At 37.5% G+C, this 18,971-nt stretch overlaps 1 protein-coding gene across 3 annotated transcripts in view; it reads right to left on the bottom strand.

Annotated features, from left to right (window-relative positions):
* Positions 1 to 1,463: 1,463 nt before the first annotated feature.
* Positions 1,464 to 18,971, bottom strand: part of NKAIN3 (sodium/potassium transporting ATPase interacting 3) — a 330,513-nt gene continuing 313,005 nt past the window's right edge. The window contains exons 6-8 of one of the 3 annotated variants that reach the window (XR_011724559.1): positions 7,794 to 7,830; positions 6,065 to 6,148; positions 1,464 to 2,462 (exon numbers count right to left, since the gene is read on the bottom strand). Coding sequence is in view for 2 of the 3 variants with exons in the window: in XM_071737657.1 (XP_071593758.1) it covers positions 2,449 to 2,462; positions 6,065 to 6,148 (98 nt within the window). In the remaining variant the exon portion in view is untranslated. The remainder of the gene's footprint in view (positions 2,463 to 6,064; positions 6,149 to 7,793; positions 7,831 to 18,971) is intronic. The other 2 variants (XM_071737657.1, XM_071737658.1) reach the window with 2 other exon arrangements.

Genomic DNA, 18,971 nt, shown 5'->3' with positions numbered 1-18,971 from the left:
CCAGCACATGTGTCTTGGTAGAAAATTAAATACAGACTTCCAAAACTCTGTCAGAACAGGCTGTGAACCTGTGCAACTGGTGGGGATGCAGTGCTCCTTCCCTTTCCTCTGGCCTGGTCATGAGGGTCTCACTGGGTTCAGTTGAAGGCCTTTAATCTGCCACCTCCTAATAATTAGCACCACTAAACTAATGTTGAAGTGTAAAGCCCAAGTGGGAACCACATTGATCAGAGGAATCATCATGCTAGATGCCCATGTGCTGAAAGTTAAAACAAGGCAGCTTCTGGAAACTGAGACACTGAACCATGCTCAGATAACCCAAGTTCTGGAGTCATCACAAACACAAAGGGCTGCAGGCACTGGCTAAGTAGGCATCACTACTGTTTAAGGCATCATGTAAAGAAATCAAATACTTCTCATGCTAAGTAGAAGTAAAATATTACAGAAACAGGTAAAAATGTTTACACCTTTTTAAAATATTAGAGGTATAAAGCAATTCACATTGTATCTTCTTCATGATGCTTCAAAAGTTATATTATTCACCTAAGTTTTGTGACAAAACTTAGTCTTTTTATTACAAAGATGAGGTCTTCAGGATAGAAAAAAGCCTGGTACTTCACAGTATTCTGGAATACAAGGGAAAAGAGCGTATGAGGGAACTCATAAATACTTGAGGAAAGCTGACATTATCTTCATACAAAGCATTCCTCTTTTTGGCACAGTCTGATTTCTTGCACAAAGACAATTGGAGGTACACCCAGTCCTTGGATTGCTAGGAATACCCCTAAGGAAGGATTTTATTTACTTCTTGTTTCTGCTGACTTTGCCAGCACGCTTCTTCCATACGGTTTCAGAGAAGGTAAATCTATGTTTAAGTTGGGTTTTCTCCAAAGATGGTGAGGTCTTTGATTTGAGTAGCTGAGAAAATAAGTTGATGCACCACAAGAGCCTTGTCCCCTAAAAATGATAGACTCCACCTCCCTTGCATCCTCCTTAGGTTTGTATCAATAAAGAACACAAACAGACTTTAGAAAGGAAAGAATCAAGGCAAGCTGCCATCTAGCTCTCATCTGCTCAGACTTCAGAAATACATGATTCAAGAGATGGCTGCAAATTTAGGATCTAAAGGTTGTTGGACCAGAAATTACCAGCCAGAAACTGTTTAGGATGTTAACGAATGAACTGAGCAGACATCTGTTCAACTTCAGGTGATGATAAACATGTCAGAAGGAGCATACTTCCTGACAGTTCCAACAAAGAAACCATTTAGTAAGAAAGCACAAAGCCAGAAACCCCCTCCCAAAACCCCTGATGGGGTTTCCACCAAATGCTGTGATGCACAGACTCTGCAGAGAGGCTTAACTCTCTGGGGCCTAGACCTGTGCACAGCACTTTGTATAGTAATTAAGAAGAAAAACACAAAGTGTTCTGTTAGAAAGACTGCCAGTTTCCAAAAGAAAATAGCTTTGTGTATCACTTTATGCTAGTGGTGACAGAATAGAAAACACGATACCAGAGTTACATACATGTTCTTTGTCTAGAAGTATTTACAAATAACTTTACAAGTTTTTACACACATTTTCAGGTTTGCTTGTTTACTTTTAATTTAAGGACAAAATTAGTCCCCAGAGGCTTCTAAGGCTTCAGCTGGTGCCTTTTGCTGTACATTCATGCTTGGCTTCTTCCTGGGAGAAGGGAGGAAATGAGTTTAGAGATGTGCAAATTACAGACATCTAGAAAGTCCTGGGTGTCAGGGCTCCTAGGGACCGACATCCATAGAGCAGTCATCCTTCTTCTCTTCAAATCAGAGACAGCTACTGGTGTTGGGCAAAGGAGATTAGGGAGGGAGAAGGAGCCATATATGAATTGTAATAATCAGATGAGTAGTTAGTGCTGGAACATCTGGGTGAGAAGAGTCAGACATCAATTCCTACTGCACACAGCAGTTCAAACAATGCAAGGTGCGGACATTGTGAATTCTAAACACAGCACTGAAATGATCTCTTCTACACTGTTAGAATTTGACCCCTGCTGCACATTTTGAAGTAAAAATTACTGTTTACTGACACAATCTTGACCAGGCACAGGACGATTCTATCAGTCAAAAAGTACTTTTTGAGAAAGACGTACACTTCTCCTAGTTTTCACAGGTTGTTTTGTTTTCATGCCTTAACACTAAATGTTGTAAAAATACTGAAATTTAAAAAGAAAAAAAATCTACAATTTACAAGTGTCCATATAAGTAAATTATTAAAAAATTCAAGATCATCTACAAGTATCTATGAAATACCAGCTCTGATAATGACACTGAGCCTGTGGGAAGAACAATCCATGTGTCGTGAGAAACGAATGGTGGGTTTCTTCCAGAATGATGAGTCACAAGATTGGTCTTTTCTTCTAAAATATGTTTCTTCAGCTACAGCAGCAGAAGTCTTGAGTCCATGTGCATTACTTACTTCGACCTAAAAAACAGAATATATGAATTACTCATAAATTAGAAACTATTCTGTTTATTTTCTGATATGCGATATGTGAATTCACAGCAGCTGACAGGTTAATAACTGATGAGCAAGTGGATAAAACACCTCTGGTCACTAATTTTCTCAGTTGCAAAACCCACATATAAGGTCAAGAATGAGTAGCTGGGTGTAAAGTGGTAGCTTTGTATCGTGACTACCACAAAGGCTAAAAATGTTTGATGAGAAATCCTGCAGGGGGTAAAACACGTCTTAAGCTCACATAATAATAGATTCTTTTTAGCATAACATAATTTAACAGTATAAGATGTATTTCCACCAGGTTATAAAGTTCAGACATGACCGGATTAAAAATGTGTATTTGAGCTGGGCTTGCACTATTTATAGTCCTTACCACAACCACACACCTATCTATTCTCCTGTGACTCCCTGTAAAACATGTTCCCTTGTATAATCTTGGAGAATCTATGGTGTTATTTCATAGGAATTTTACCATCTATAGAGTTTCAGGAGAAGATAAAAATAGGACAGGACTCAGAGGCCCATCACAGAGAGGTCACCTGTCCACTGTAGAGTTTCTCAGACACTGAACCAGTCCCATGACCAAAAGCTAATCATGTCTTTAGAAAGGCCAGGGATATCCCTTAATTGGGATTAGGGATTCAGTCTCTGTCCAGACAGGGTGGCCCAAAGCTATAGTAGCACTGGATAAGACCTACTCATCCAAACTGGAGTAAGGTACATGTAAACTTTAACTTCTGCTACCATTGCTACTACTGGTACTACTACTATCACCACCACCACCAATAATAATGATGATGATAAACCCCCTAAAACAAGAACAAAATGCAGTTTTGTTTTGTTTTTTCCTAATCTCCATGGTTCTCTCTTCTGTGTAGCAAGTGTTATATGAATCAATTCTAATTACTACTGAACGACCAGGTGATACTATGTTTGAAATAGATGAAAACACAACATAAACCATGTGCTTTAGTCCCAATTAGAACATGATGATATTTTTCTCTCTGTGCTGTCTCCTGGCTAGCCCACATCTCAATTGAAACAGTGTTCAGGGCAAAGATCCTGCTTATCCTTGTCCAGTAGTCTCATGGAGTTATAGGAAGAATGAAGAGCAAACAGACAAGCTATGATCATTCATATTTGCATTAAAAAATGTGTCCTAGCAGAACAAAGTCCAATGTAACCTCTTCTCAAGAGTGGAAAGGAAAATTAATCTTAGACATCCTAATATATAATAATTATGGTGGCTGACCAAGCAAACATTATATAGAATATGAGTATTCAACACCACTATATTGTCTTCTACATAGTTTTGATGAGGCCAAAGAACCTTGTATATTTAATGGGTTATGTTTAGTTAATTTATGAATGAAACAAGGGAAATGAAAGGGATGAGAAAAGGGCAAATATAGCCAAGCTTTCATTTATAAAAAGCATCATGCTAATTTTTCCCATCCCAAAGTGTTAAGGATGGAAAAAGATTTATAACCTTTATTAAGGTTTTTTAATGTATTTAACAAGCATTACTCATGTTCAATTCTAAGCGAACAGGAACACAGTTTTTCACAGCCTAGATACAAGAAGTCATATTTCTTAGGGCTACTTTGGGTTCTTAGACTACAGATAGAGGTAGCGATTAAATTATTAAAGGAATTCAGAATGTGCTGCACACAGATAAGAATCTGCACATTTCTGGCATAATCCACTGCTTATTCAAATTGTTTCCAGCAATTTAGCTTTAATTTAGACTTCGATCACAGATATTATTTTTCTTCCTTGCTTAGGTATCATTTCCTCTCTGTATCATTCAGTGCATAAAACCAATAAAGAAGAAGACATATAAGTTTCCTTCCAGTTTTATACCTCTAGCTGCCATAAAGAGGCCAGAAAGGGTCCCCAGAGCTGTACAGAATCACAGAATCACTGAATTATCAGGGCTGGAAAAGGCCTCTAGAGACCATCTAGTCCATCTCTCCCACTGACCAAAATCTGCCATCAAAGAACAATTTTTCAAAATCTGTGACTTCTCTACTGCAAAAGAAATGGATTTTATACCAACATATTTAATCCCTTGGTGAAAATGTTTTTTTCTCTCCTTTAGTAAGTTTGCCAGGAAAGTTCTACACATTTATCCACTAATAATTTAACATAAACCTCAATGCAGGTTTAGAGATTAAAATCTGTTATGGAGAGGTGTAAACATTGTAGCTGTGGCTTTCTTCCTCATGGGCACCAATTTCCCCTTTTCAGTCTAGCAGCTTATTCAGACTGGTTCAAACTCCCTTTTGCTGTCATCTTTCTCACAGAAGATGAAACAAAAGTAGCCTGTAATGAAATATTGCTGAAAATGCAGGTTCCAACGTAGAGGAGGTACTTAATTTCATGTCAAACTGTTCATAATTTTATTTTGTTGCTTTAATGTGATATTTCTTCCTCTTGTTACATACGCCATCATACGGAGACAAGGTTTTTTATCCTCTTTGGGTCTCTAAATCTACATTTGTTAATTAAAGTTGAACAAAATTTTGTCTCTGTTTAATTCTATGGACTGAAAGCTACAGTCTGAATAAAACATATATTTTAAACATGCAATAATTAAAAAAGTCACAAGCAAAGTTGAGGCTAACATTTGGCTAGCAATCGTCCACTTTAAATTAAAACTCCCAGTACATGCACACATGCATACAACAGGAAAATACTTCAAATCCATTTTAATTCTGTTGACTGGAAAATAAAATGCAGTGAGTCATTACATCAGTTTCAGTCAGTTAGCTGCATGGGGGTTTCATGTTGCATTTAAGATTCATGAAAAGCCCGAAGGTAAAATTCAGACAGAAAGCATAAGGGCAACAAGTGACAAGAATCAAAGAAATCCTAAATGAACACCTTTTGTTTTAGCAATCACACTTCGAAATATCATCTATGTGAAGTTATCTGAGCTTCTGCCAAAATATATGTACCAGTAATGTGTCCTCATATAATGATTTATTCCAAATAAAATTAATACATATGCATCCAAAATTATTCATTGGGCAGCAGAGTTGGAAGAGTCTATAAGAACAAGTGATTTCCATGGTGGAAGCAAATAAGCAATGGCAAAGAGAGAATGAATTTCCAGTGGAACTCGGCAGGTAGATTTTAAGTTGGCTAGCAGTTTTTCAGCAAAAAATTTCCTTTCAGTAACTAGACAAATGTAAAAGCTTCTGCTTTCCCATAAATGGGCTAATCTCATTAAAGGTTTATGCAGCAGCAGCAGCCATAAACCAGCTCTTTTCTTGCTAAAAAGTCTGCAGAGAAGCAGTTCCATCCTTCACCGAGAGCCTCTCCTTGTGTCAAGCTGAGGCACTGCATGGCAGACACGGTGTTATCTACAAATCCTTCCTTTGGCAGCTATGTCATCAGTGACAAAGTGTCCTTACTCACATGTTTTATGTGGATTAATTTTTAATTATGTTCTAATTATAATATAATTAAGTTCTTAGTAATCTGATGCCAAAATTATTTCAGGAGGTTAGCTTTCTATCTAGTTAGAAGGATTAATGGGGTCCATAGGACCAGAACCTTACCTACAGGCTTTACAGGCTTTAACTCAACATGTTCCTGGGGGGGCTGTCGGTAGGAGTATGTGTCAAGTCCACCTATGAAATCAACTGAAAATACAACAGTTCCAGAAATGAACAAATGGAAATGAAAATATGTCAACTGAAAAAGAAATATGGACAAATTATGTTAAAAAAAATAGCAAGCGCATGCACAAGTTTGCGTACGAGAAGTAAACGAGTAGGTAAAAATGTTGTGGAAGCTGCTTAAAGAAGGCTCGGTGCCTTTTCTTCCCTGGGGCCCATGTAGCCTTGTGGCTGGCAAGACAGGCTACCAGCTGCCTGGCCAGACATGCACACTCCTTCCAGTGTGTGAGCATCCCTGGATCTGGAGGGTACGTAAGCAGAAACCAACATGGGGTGATGCAGCTGCTGCTCTTTAGGGCAATCTCATCATAAATTTTAGAATTCACTTTCAACTCCTTTTGAAGTTTTTATACAAGTAGGAAGTGGAAACAGTTTAGCTTGTGAAGTTAATTTTGCCTAAACATTTAGGAACCGGGGGATGCACAGAAAGGAAACACAAGGAAACTCAAAAACTGGGTCTGCGGAGCTGAGAATAAATAGATGAGACCTCAACATGAAAAAGAAGCAGGATCTTCTCTGGATGAACTTGTGGTGACAGGGAGAATTTTCAGAACTCTTTTCACTTTCTTTTAAAATTTCCACTTTGGAAAAAATGTGGAGATATCTGTGAGGTTTATAAGAGATATCTGATGATATGTGAAATTTTTAGTTTCTTCTATGGGCATAATGATTCTAAAATAAGACATTTTAGTCTGAGTCTTATATCTTGTTATTTTTTGTAAGATTTTCAGCAGCTTCAAGAAGCCACACTTCCATGCTGTCCTAGAAATCTAAAACAAGGTTCATGGAGAAGATTATTTCCCTGTTGATTTAGATTTTTTGCAAAACTGTACAGAGCTGACAAATTCACAGCACATTAGGATTCTTTGGTCACATGGAAAGCAAACTGCCACATTTTTTTTTTTATATGCAGGCATATATTAAATGTTCCAAAGATAATTTAGATACTCATTTTATTAATAACTGCATGAGCACCTAGCAAGAAACAGCCCCTTCCTAAGCAAAGTGTGCCTTGGGTAAACAAGGAAAGAAGATTGCTCAGCCAGGATAAGGGGATGGGGAAATGAGGCTGAAAGACTGAAGGACTACTGAAATACCAGATGAAATCTGTGGAAATGCTCCTTCTGATTTCTGTTTCTTCTCCCCTTGAGTTCAGGAAAGGGACACCTTAGCTGAAAACTGAATGTGGTGTTCTTCAATCAGAAAGCATCATCTTAGCCATGAGTCTTTTTTCTTAAAACTATCTGATCTGGACACAGTGCTGGGGCTGGTACAGCCTAAGTGCCAGCCCTAACCTACCTGCACCTCCTGTTCATGCTTTATTTCTATCATGTAGCAGAATGCTGTCATTAAAAAAAAATAACATCCATCAGGCACTAATGGGACTGAACCCTTACAAAATATTATTTGCAGGTATTTTTTTGCAAAAGCTGATTTTTCAAATACCTAAAACTGAACCAGTTTTTGTGATAATTTGTGTCTGTGGTTATATATTTCAGTTTTCCTTGATCTCTAAAGGGCTTTGTTATTTGTGTTTCACTGTGGGCATATGATAGAAGGAGTTGAAAAGTATATTTTTGAGATTATTCACCACTTCATAACCACATACCATTCCTCTTAGAAATCACAATCATCATCATCTGCAACTGTAAGAAAGGAGAGAATTTCAAATAACTACTCCTTCTACAAATCTTTTAAAGAAAGAAACTAAGTCAGTATGAATTAATGACTGGCAACATAGACATGTCTTTGTCTTACAAAGAAGACACATTTAATAGCACCATCCAACAAGTTTTGAGATGAGCTGCTCAAAGCTGTTTAATGGAGTGTTTCTCTTTTGCAGCCCAAGAGGTTGTACTGTATTACAGCTGAAGCTTGACTTAAATTCATGTAAAGCTAATTCTCAAGGCAAGGAGCTGCTCTACCACAAAAGACAATGGAATGTGCCATTTTTCATTATACACTCTATTTTATAGCTAATAACTTTTAATATGAAGATTTGTCATCAGTTCTTTGAATTATAAGTTACTTCTAATTTTAAAATTTCAGCCTGATTTTACCTGATAGTTTCACCACTTATATCTAGTAGTATGCCAGGACTGAGACCTAAAATGGCCATTAGATATAGAGATTTGAATTGTTTTTTCATCCAGTATGAAGATAATACTATGTACATTTCACTTCAAACAGACATCTTAGATATATAATTTTGATCAAATACTTCAAATCTTTATGTCCAACAGCAGAAACATTTGTATAAATTTCCCAAGGGGAAACCACTACTTTGAGGATGATATTAATTAACTTTTTTTTATTATATCTGGCCTGGATCATGGATTATAGGGGATTTCTACCATAGATTCATAGGATTACCTAGTTAATTTCAGAAAGTTGCTAGAAGAAAGGTCAATGAAAAAAAAAATCATTTTCTACACAGTTCTCTGATTTTGTGCATTAAATAATAATAATCCCTCCCCACACAACTTGTTTAGCAGTAGGGATATCAGGTCACTAAAGAAGGAAGACCCCATGGAGTCCAGTCATTAGCTTCAGTCATGCAGAGAGAAACTTCAAATCCTAGGGAGAAAATTTTTTGAGCACCCCACAGATAACGCCTGGTTTGAGCAGAAGTGAGTTATTTTATCTGCAGCTGCCTGATAAACATGATCCATATCCCCAGGGGACTGCTCTCTCCTTGTGTCACCTCAGTTTTGTGGTCATGTTGGATGCTTAATGGCCAGTGTGAAATGTTCCTTTAGAGTTCACTACCTGCTGGACTTGGAAGTGCAAATCTATGCTGTCTGTCCACTGTGGGTAGTACATTAAAATGATGTTCATTCACTCACAGCTCATATCAGAGGAACCATTGTCATAATCTGCCAGAGTGAGAAAAAGCACAATATGCTGCTGGCTGAAGAGAGTGTATTCACTGGCATCACTAATTTCAAGGGTTATTCTTTTCTAGACAGATGACATTTAAGTTTGCCCTGCAACTATGAATCCAGTGTGTTTGCCCATATGCCAGTTAAAATTTGCTTTCCTCAGAAATCAGTGCAGAAGAATCAGAGCTCTGAACAAAATCCTTTCTCCTTTCCCACCTCATTTGGAATTCAGCTTCTCTAGCAATGTCCCACTGACCTGCTGGCAAGCCCTGTGTAAGTAGCTGCCAGAGCTTGTCTGCCCACTCGTATATTACTAATTTCTCCTTTCAAACTTGTCAAATTCAAAACATGTCTGGAGGTGCAGGGTATAAACAGAGCAGTGGTATGCATATAGCACAAATCTTAGTACATCCTGCAGTCTCTTGGCCTTAAGTTCCTAACATCCTGTTGATGCTTGCCTCCCATTTTTATAAATGAGAGTAAGCCCCCAAACTGATGGCTCGAATGGTTGGCACCTCCAGCTGTCTCTTTTCCAAGAGAGGGGCAGACTAGCAGCTGCATGAACACGTGTTTTTATGTACAGAAGATTTTCTTAACCTATGGGGTTCCAAACACTATTTTGCATTGAATTCTTTTCCTTGTGCTGAGATTTTTTTTTTTTATAAAGGCCAATATCTTAATACAATTAAATTCATTACAAAAAGGTATGCAAATGAGGAGGGAGAAACCAGGCCAGGTAAGAAAAGGAGAAAAAGCCAACAAGAAAGATGAAGCAAAAACCGTGGGATTGATGATAACTCAGTGACAGATGCATAAAGTCCAAGCTTTGGACTTCCCAATGTTTGCACTTGTAGTTTATGCAAACTTTCCAGTTAAGCATATTTGTTTGTTTTTTTTGTTTGGTTTTTATATATTTTCAGTTGCCTTCCATTTTCAAGAAACACATTATTCTAATACCCTTCACTGAACCAGCCAGAGTGACCCAGCTGTCTGCCTGGAGCCAATATTACCCCTTTTCCTTTCTTCATACTAAGTCTGAGCACCTAAGCCTTAAGTCGTGTAGCAGAAGAACTACATATTACTTTGCAGGATGCCAAGAATAGCTTCTTGTTTATGAAGATGACTAAAGGAAAGAAAACATGTGCAAGACAATTAAGAAAGGGAGAAGAGACATTAGTAACCATATGTGGCACTGTGATTGCTGCTCTCTCTCTATGAAGCAGTAGCAGATGGTAATCAGGTTAAGACAGGATAAAGTAGTAGTAGAATATTAGTAAGAGGCAACCTTCTACATAAGCTTTTATTATCAGGAGCTGGAAGGGAAATAATCCAAGGTTCCACAGTAATTATTCAAATTTCACACCAGATTTTCCTCTTGGTTTCCATCTAGTGATCATAATCTCAAAAATTGCCCTACATAGTAACACATGAGAGCCACACTTCTCTGCAGGACTGCACCAAAAGAAGCATCTTCTCTCAAGCACTTAACAAGTACAGAAATCTTAACTATGATCTTTGCTACTGAACTCTCTCCTAATTTTTTCAGTGTTGTGACATCCAAGATTGCAATATAGAATATTCAGACATTTATTATTCTTCAGGGATTTGACTACCCAGCAAGATGAAATAAGTATGAGGATTAACAAAGATATTAGGAAGTGAAAATGGCTCAAACTTTCTTATTCCAGATAACCAAGTCATTCCAAATATGAAAATACATTTCCAAAATATTCTCTGTGTCATGCTTTTGAAAGCTACTTACAGCCATACCACCTCATTACTGAAGTTAAATGACAGGCTAATTACAGTTTATTTCTTAAAAGAATTATTTTGCAATCACTTTCAAGTCATTAAAGACTCGTTGCCATTAAGTGGTGAGAGTCCCTAGAAGAGTGCATAAGAGCACATTGCACACAATGTCAATAGAGAAAATACTTCTTCATTGTTAATTATCATCAATTTAGCATCAGAAAAGAACTTAAACCGCAAATATATAAGCATTCTTTCCTTTAGGCTTGAGCGAACATCCGTTTTTCATGACATTACGCTCTCTGCAAACTCACATTCAGTTCTTAAATTGATAAGGAATAATTTTCCATTTTACTTTAAAATGTAGTACTCCCTCTAAATACATATTGGAGACCAACCTTTTTAGTAACAAAATCAGCCTGGGCATCAAACATCCCATACATTTCAGTATTGCTAGCTACGGATGATGTTGTTCATCTGCAAGACTGTCCTAGCATGATATTTCTGATGATGCATTTTCTTCCTGTATAGATCACTATTCTAATCCTCATTTAATGGAAGTATTGATATTTTCATGAAAATATTTTTGTTTTAATTTTTGTCTTGATGACATTAATAGATGTCTAAAGACTAATAACTAAAGGACTTGCCATTTATTTTTGGAAACAAGTGTACAGAAATTGTATTGTATATAAAGATGCTATTGCTTGTCCTAAAGTAACATGTTCTTAAATACAGTGGAGACCTCTTTCTGCCTATAGCCAAAGTGAATTACAAAACACTCCAATGACAACTTCCTAGGTAATTTTTACGCATCAGAAAATTAGAAATGTGAAAACTCTTAGCTCGCTTGCCTTTGCTAATAATTACTGACTTTCTTTTCTCTGACACCCTTTCTGATCTAATCCCTTTTGGGGCAGAATGCTTCAGGATTCCTTCTTTTCTTTACTGTTAAAGTTCCTATAGTGCCTACGAACAAATTAAGCTAGGAAAGGAAAAATAATCATGCATAGAAGATATTAAATACTGAGAAAGTAAACCTATCAATCACACTCACACATTACCAAGAGAGAAACTGTGACATGTAGCCTTCACAGCACACACCCAGCCAATCCACTAAAATGGAAGCTCAAGAAGTCAAGAGTAAAGGCTGCTGTGCAGAAGACTGCAACAACTTCAGTCCCACCTCCAGACTCACGATCTCCATGATAAATGTGTCCACGTTGGCTTCAGAGGAGACAGAACTCTGAATATGCTTTTTGAAGTTATGCCTTGATCTTTTATGGTAGCCTGATTCAGGCGTATGTGTTATGTATTAGTGTGCCTTTATACATCTGCTGAGCTTGACACCACTCACTACAGAGGTCTGTTAAAAAATGTTTTGTGCAGATGCTAGGAATGACTGGAATTGATCTGCTCCACTTACAGTTCATTGCTAAGTGGCAAGGTAGTTGTTTTGCTCCTTCAAGTTGCTCCTTTACTTATCATCTGAGTCCCAAAGGGCTCTATTTCTTACCCCTTTTACTTTGTATCCATACCAATGTCTTTTTGCTTCAGTTATCTGTCAGTATGATCCAATTACTTATTTTTGAGACAAAATTTAAGTATCTGCCTGGTTATTATATATCCACATATATCACAGCTGCTATTTCTAGCCCTAAATACACATCACAGATGCTTAAGTATGTGAAATTAATGTCCCCTTATGTAACACAGTCCCTGTTCAGCTCTATTGAATAATTAAACATGAACTTCCTAAAGTAAACTATTTACAAAATCAAATGCATGACATAAAGCTATGACTTTCAGAACAGTAGTGACATTTGGAGAGAAGGATTTGCATGCACAGAAGAAAGTTCCCATCATCCATTCACAACAGAAGAATATTAAAACACTTTAAAAATTTAGGTTGTAGGACTGGAACAAGCCTTTTTATCATTCAGTGATAGATTTTGTTTCCATTTTCTAGGGATGGAAAACTTCTTCCTGAGCTTTGATGTTATTAACCTCTCTGACATGATATTGCTTCACGAATTTGCATCTTGTCTTTAAAAGAGTGACCAGGAATGCACCAAGGATGTCCAGGAGGCCACGTCTGTGTGCATGGCACAGCACAGGACATTTCAGACTGGCAAGGAGCTGCTGATCTGCTCCAAAGGCTGAGCCTGCAGTGGGGAGCATTAAACCTGGTGAGTCCTCGAGACAATGGGGAGAAGGCACTGATAAGGACAATAGAAGCCAAGCAGAGTCTGCTGTAATTCAAGAAGCCAGGGATTTGGCTAAAACTCAGATGGGAATCATAGTTCTCCAAACACATAAACACAGACAATAAGGGAGGAAATGTTATAAGCCTCTCATGTTGTTCTATATGACATAGTAACTTTCAGTTTTCTGTTTAAGTGTGCTATCTTATAATCCAATTAATTCAACCTTTTTTGAGTTTTGTGTTATGGTTTTCTTTGGGAATTGCCTACAAAGAGGAGTGTGCACACCTGCTTCAAAGATCTGACTGACTAAAGTTCAGTCACAGTCAGCTCACGTTGCAATTTTTCTTGTATTTACTTTATAGCCCGATATTCAAGCCTCTGGGTTAAAATCTGTTTAACATCTCTACTCATTTTGCTGTCAGTCAAGAGAGCTGTCTTCCTCCCTTGACCCTTCCTTCTTTTATTAGTAGCTGGGGTCCAGGCACAGAACTACCATCTTTAATTTGACAGACCTGACATATGAACTTGATGCTCCTGTTAAAACGTGTGATTCCAGAAGCCTGAGAGTTCAGGTAGTTCTTTTCCAGAAGAATACTGATCTGGTGAAATTTTGCACTTTATATTAACCATCTAAGCATTATGTAACATTGTTTTCCATTTCAGATTAAACAATTTCCATTTCCAGATCCTCCTTCTCGTTTGTCATCATGACTTTGCCCTTATGACCATGGACAATACTCCGTGCAGAAAGTCCACTTCTCCACATGACATTTGCTCCTTAGCATGGGGTGTTGTATGCATTCCTTCCTCTGTGACCCCTGATTACAGCTACACCACACTTAACTTGAGGAATTAGACCCCAAAGCTTTCTCTCACACATCTTCCAGGATTTTGGTTTCTTTAAAGTCCAAGATACCTTTTTTCCTCTGATAAGCAGGCAACACTGCCCCCAAGCTCTGTTAAAGCCTTCCTCTTCTCTTCCCAGCAGAAAATCCCTCAATCTCCTTCTTTAACCAACCAGCAGGTAGACCCGTGGTCCTGCTGTGCCTTCCCTGAATTCAAGTCTAGAGATCAGAAAAAGAAATGGATAAGCTCCTTCTGTGATCTCTAGATACTCAGTCTTCTCCTTTCAATCTTTTATCTCTCTGTATAAGCACAAACCAGCATGTTCTTATCTTCATTTGTTCTTGCTTTTAGTTTTTTAAGATTGGAAAGCCAGCAAAATAACCCCTCTGTCAACCAGTTTCATGCCAGCTTTCTCTATGCCCTGTAAATACACAATCAAGTCCTCCTATGGTATCCTCAGCCTGCCCCAGAATTTCTCATCACCCAGTATTTCAAAGACATGTGGATGTACTCAGTAAGTCTGCTATTTAATCCCTTTCAAAAGCAGCAATGAGTACTCATTTGTCTCTGAGTGCTTCTCTGTAAATGGAAACTTACTGCACCTCAGAATATTATTGCTTTTGCCCTGCTTTACCTTCTCCTTCGAGTCATCTCTCAATATTTCAATATTACCATCTCTGTCATCATCTCAAATTAGGTCCTCAAAACACAAAAATATAATATGACAGTATTTACAGCTTTAGCAATAGAGCTAAAGACCACAAAATATTACAAAATTGAAGCTTGCAATGGCTAGTAGTCCTCTTTTATATGATGGAGTGAAAAAAGAAATATCATGAGTATCAGCAAACATGATGGCTAGGAAAACATTTTCTCATTGTTAGAAAGCTGGCATTATTTTATCTTAGAGGAAAGATGAATGTGCAAAAGGGGGACAGAGTCTGTAAAAGGATTAATACTAATTTTGGAGCTACCAGTGAATCAATCTGATAATGATAAAGAAAGATAATGTAATACTGGTCTCATCAATAAAAAATCCTCTCCTTGAGGGAAGATGAAGTAAAAAAATACACTTTTATGGAAACCTTGTAACTCTCTAGTTTCAGTCCTCCAAATAACACATTGTCATGAAAAGGAGGAAAAAAATCCTGAATAGAAATCAATGCCAAAGACTGAGTCATCATATAAATGGTGAGACTCACATAGCATTAATTAATTTTACTGCAGCTAACCTGTAATATTGAGCAAAACACAGATGTACTGAGTTTAAGTTTCTGCTAACAGAGCCAACTGTACATTTCCTATGTCAAGGCAAAAGAATGTCAAATGAAGCTTAACGTGACTCCAGCTGTGACCTAGATCACAGAGCACTGGTAAGAGAAAGATTTGTTATGATATAGAGCCAGTAAAAGCACATCAGCAACAGAGACTGAACAGGATAAATAAAATGTAAGCTTTTTGAAAAATAGTTTTTTTAGGAAGAGGTAATATTTTTTATTTGACCAACTGGCCCACCTGGAAAACCATGTCAGCTATATCACCCAATTTAGTGAGATGACACCTCTTGCTATAAATCTTGCTTCTCTTTCACTCTGAAATCGTTGAGGCTATTGAAATAGTGCAACTAGAAAATCTGAAAAGTACAACATACAAACAACAAGTCCAGGTTCACTAATAGGAGGCATTTAGAAACGTTATTTTATGAAGGGCTGAAGGTGTGATAGACATCTGAGACAAAATGAAGAGAACTAAAAAATAGGAAACAGGAAAAATTCAACAGGATAAAGAAAAGGGTTTAGGAAAAAAACCCCTTAAATTAGTTTTAAAAATTTTAGTATCTTGTTCTTTGATTGTGGTTATCCTAAAAAATCCTTGTGATACTTGCATGGATTTTTTCTTGCTATGATTTTAATAACAGTCAAAATTTTATCTTTTCCTTTTCCAAACAAAATTGACAACTGTTCTTGGTGGAACATTCTGGTTGCCTTTAGATTCACAGCTGAGATTTTCAAAGATGGGTAGAACTATGGATAATTAATTCCTATTTGAATTGGTTTATTTTGTCACATTTTGAGAAAATTTATATTACCAAGTAAAATTAAGTTTCAGAACGACCTGACTGTGATCTGAAATTTATGTTTTAGCTCACTGTACTTCACTGACTAGTGCTGGTTAGCCATCTGTCTGGGTTTCTACAGTAGTTTCTTTAGAAAGGAGTTGTTTGAGTAACCTCTAAGACTATAATTTATGATTGCATACACTGGCATCCATTACTTCCAATGGGACCCATAGTGCATGATTTTTACTAGGGATACTCCCTTAAAAGAAAAAAATGAACAGTTTTTTCTTTTTAGTGCTTTTTTTCAAAGCTTAGTATTAGAAAGAAATTGGAAATAAACCTGAACGTCAGGAAAATTTAGTGGCAATCTCTTGGCTCAGCTTCTCTGTACGTATCTGTTTTCATTTTTGAGGCAATTGTTTGTAAGGAAAAAGGGAGGACATTTCTTTTTTCTAAAATGAAACCTCATTGTCAGTCTCTCAGACCAGACACGAGTATAAAGCATAAAGGACACTGAGAACTCCGGCCACCTAATTCATCCACATATCTCCTGAGTGTGTCAAACAGGTTGAGATATGAGTAACGGGGAAGCCAGGGGAATATTTATCTCATTTGTTACTGTTCAGCTCACTGAATCCACAGCACATAAACATTCCTTATCAACATATAACCAAGATAATTTATGGCCCAGGGCAGAGCCTGATTAATCCTCAACCCTTCTTGGGCTGGTACACCATCTCACCATCCAGGTACATCACTCACTCCAGGCTCATGCTTGCCACACTAAAGGCAGCAATTATTAAAAGACAGATCTAGGTGTGAAGTGCTAACTGGAAAATTATCACTCAAGCCACAATGACAATGAAATACAATAGTATTGTATTTCAAGGTGTGGCCCAGAAATCAGGGCAACCTGTCAGCATGGAAGTTAAGACTTGGGGGAGACATTATCTATATAGAGGGGTGTGAGCCTGAAAAGTTTCTTTTCAAGCTTCACAGATTAAAGCAGACACAAAGATGTTTCAATTTAGAAATTAAGAAGATTGGTACTGGAAGTAGAAAATGGATTTGTAAGGAGTTCTCATTTTAATGGAGAAGCTGGGTGAAAGGCAGGGAGAGGAATGGGCTACCTTAGAGTTATATGTGATGTCACATGGGAAGCTGGGGAGAAGGAGCTGGATGCTAGAGTAAGATTGATTTAACAGAAGGTGCAATTGAAGTAAAAAAGCTTAGGTGTGGCAACTGGGAGTTAGGGTAGCATCCGTTTAAAAGCAGATTTAATTCAAACAGAAAGGCCAAGGACGTGGAAGGAGGAGACTAAAGGAAAATCAATATTAAATTAGCTAAGTAAAAGCTTGAATCAAATCAGCTAGTTAAAAAAAGGGCATACTTAGTATCTGAGATTAAGGAAATAATGCATGGACCTAGGAAATATCAAGGAACTCTCCCTAAACAATTTATGCCCTCTAATCAGAATTATATTTCCATTTTATTAAGAATATTATTTATTACAGTAGTAAAAGAAAAAACAAGGGATGTCACCCAGTTTAAGGACAATTATATTATAATTACATTCCTACTTGAAGTTAATTGTCTTTTATATATGTGTATATATATATGTGTGTTTAAATATATATGGGGTATGGCATATTTAATTCAGTGGCAGAAATGCTTAACATGTACTATTTTTTCAAAATAGAAAATTATGAGTTATTTTTGAAATAGCCTTTAAAACTCTCCTTTCTAATTATCAGTCTGGAAATCAATTCAAAGGTAAGGGGAGTATGTATATAACTGCTTGAAGCAAAGTACTTCCATATTTCAATACATACCCATCATTTGCATATACATATCCATCTACACACATATATACATATATAGAATCATAGAATGGTTTGGGTTGGAAGGGACCTTGGAGATCATCTAATCCCAACCCCCTGCATGGGCAGGGACACCTCCCACCAGACCAGGTTACTCAAAGCCCCATCCAACCTGGCCTTGAACCAGGGAGGGAGCAACCAACCACAACTTCCTTGGGCAACCTGTGCCAGTGTCTCACTACCCTTAAAGGAAAGAATTTCTTCCTAATGTCTAACTTAAGTCTCCCCTCTTCAAGTTTTAAACCATTTCCCCTTGTCCTCTCACTACACACTCATATAAAAATCCCTACCCCAGCTTTCCTGTTGGTTCACTTCAGGTATTGGAAGGTTTCTATAGGATCACACCGGAGTCTCCTTGAGGCTGAGCAACCCCAACTTCCTCATCCTGTCTTCACAGGGGAGGTGCTCCAACCCTCTGATCAGTTTAGTGGCTCTTCTCTGGACACGTTCCAGGAGCTCCATGTCCTTTTATGCTGGGGACTCCAGAACTGGACAGAGCACTCCAGGTGGGGTCTCACAAGAGCAGAGTAGAGGGGAGAATCACATCCCTCAGCTGTCTGTCTGTGCTTTTTTTGACACAGCCCAGGACTTGGTTGGCTTTCTGTGTGTGTAGTTATTTATCCTAACAGGTAAATACCCTAAACATTTATCCTAACAGATAAAAATTGGCCAATAAGATTGTATAATACTGCTCTGTTGGTAATTTGTGCAAATAACACATAAAAATATTTTGCTTTCCATGCAGATGGTTCTGAATGCTGCACTTGTATTCCTGAAGTCTCATTTAAACCAGTATGCACATATGTGGACATTTCTACAGTCAGAATCCAAAATTATGGGTGAGAGGCTGCAGTTCTTTGCCTTTTCATATCTGGAAGCTCACATGATTCGTTGGTGTAAATGAAGTTTAAAGGGAGTTCTGCTATGATCTAGATCACAGAGCACTGGTAACAGAAAGACTTGTGATCAAAGAACAAGTAAATATGTACTACAAATTTTTTATAATCAAATAATTGATTCTATTCTTTTACCAAAATTCTGGGGTTTTGGATTACTTGTCCAGATGAACAGAAATATGCAAATTGATTTTCAGGCTTTCCAGAAACGCTGACAGTCACTGTCATTTTACAGAAACGCCAAAGCCAGGAGAATGCTGTCAACCTG

This window comes from Heliangelus exortis, chromosome 2, assembly GCF_036169615.1.
Source record: "Heliangelus exortis chromosome 2, bHelExo1.hap1, whole genome shotgun sequence".
NCBI classification, from domain to species: Eukaryota; Metazoa; Chordata; class Aves; order Apodiformes; family Trochilidae; genus Heliangelus; species Heliangelus exortis.
The sequence above is the reverse complement of the archived record's forward strand: the minus strand, read 5'-3'. Positions and strand labels throughout refer to the sequence as shown.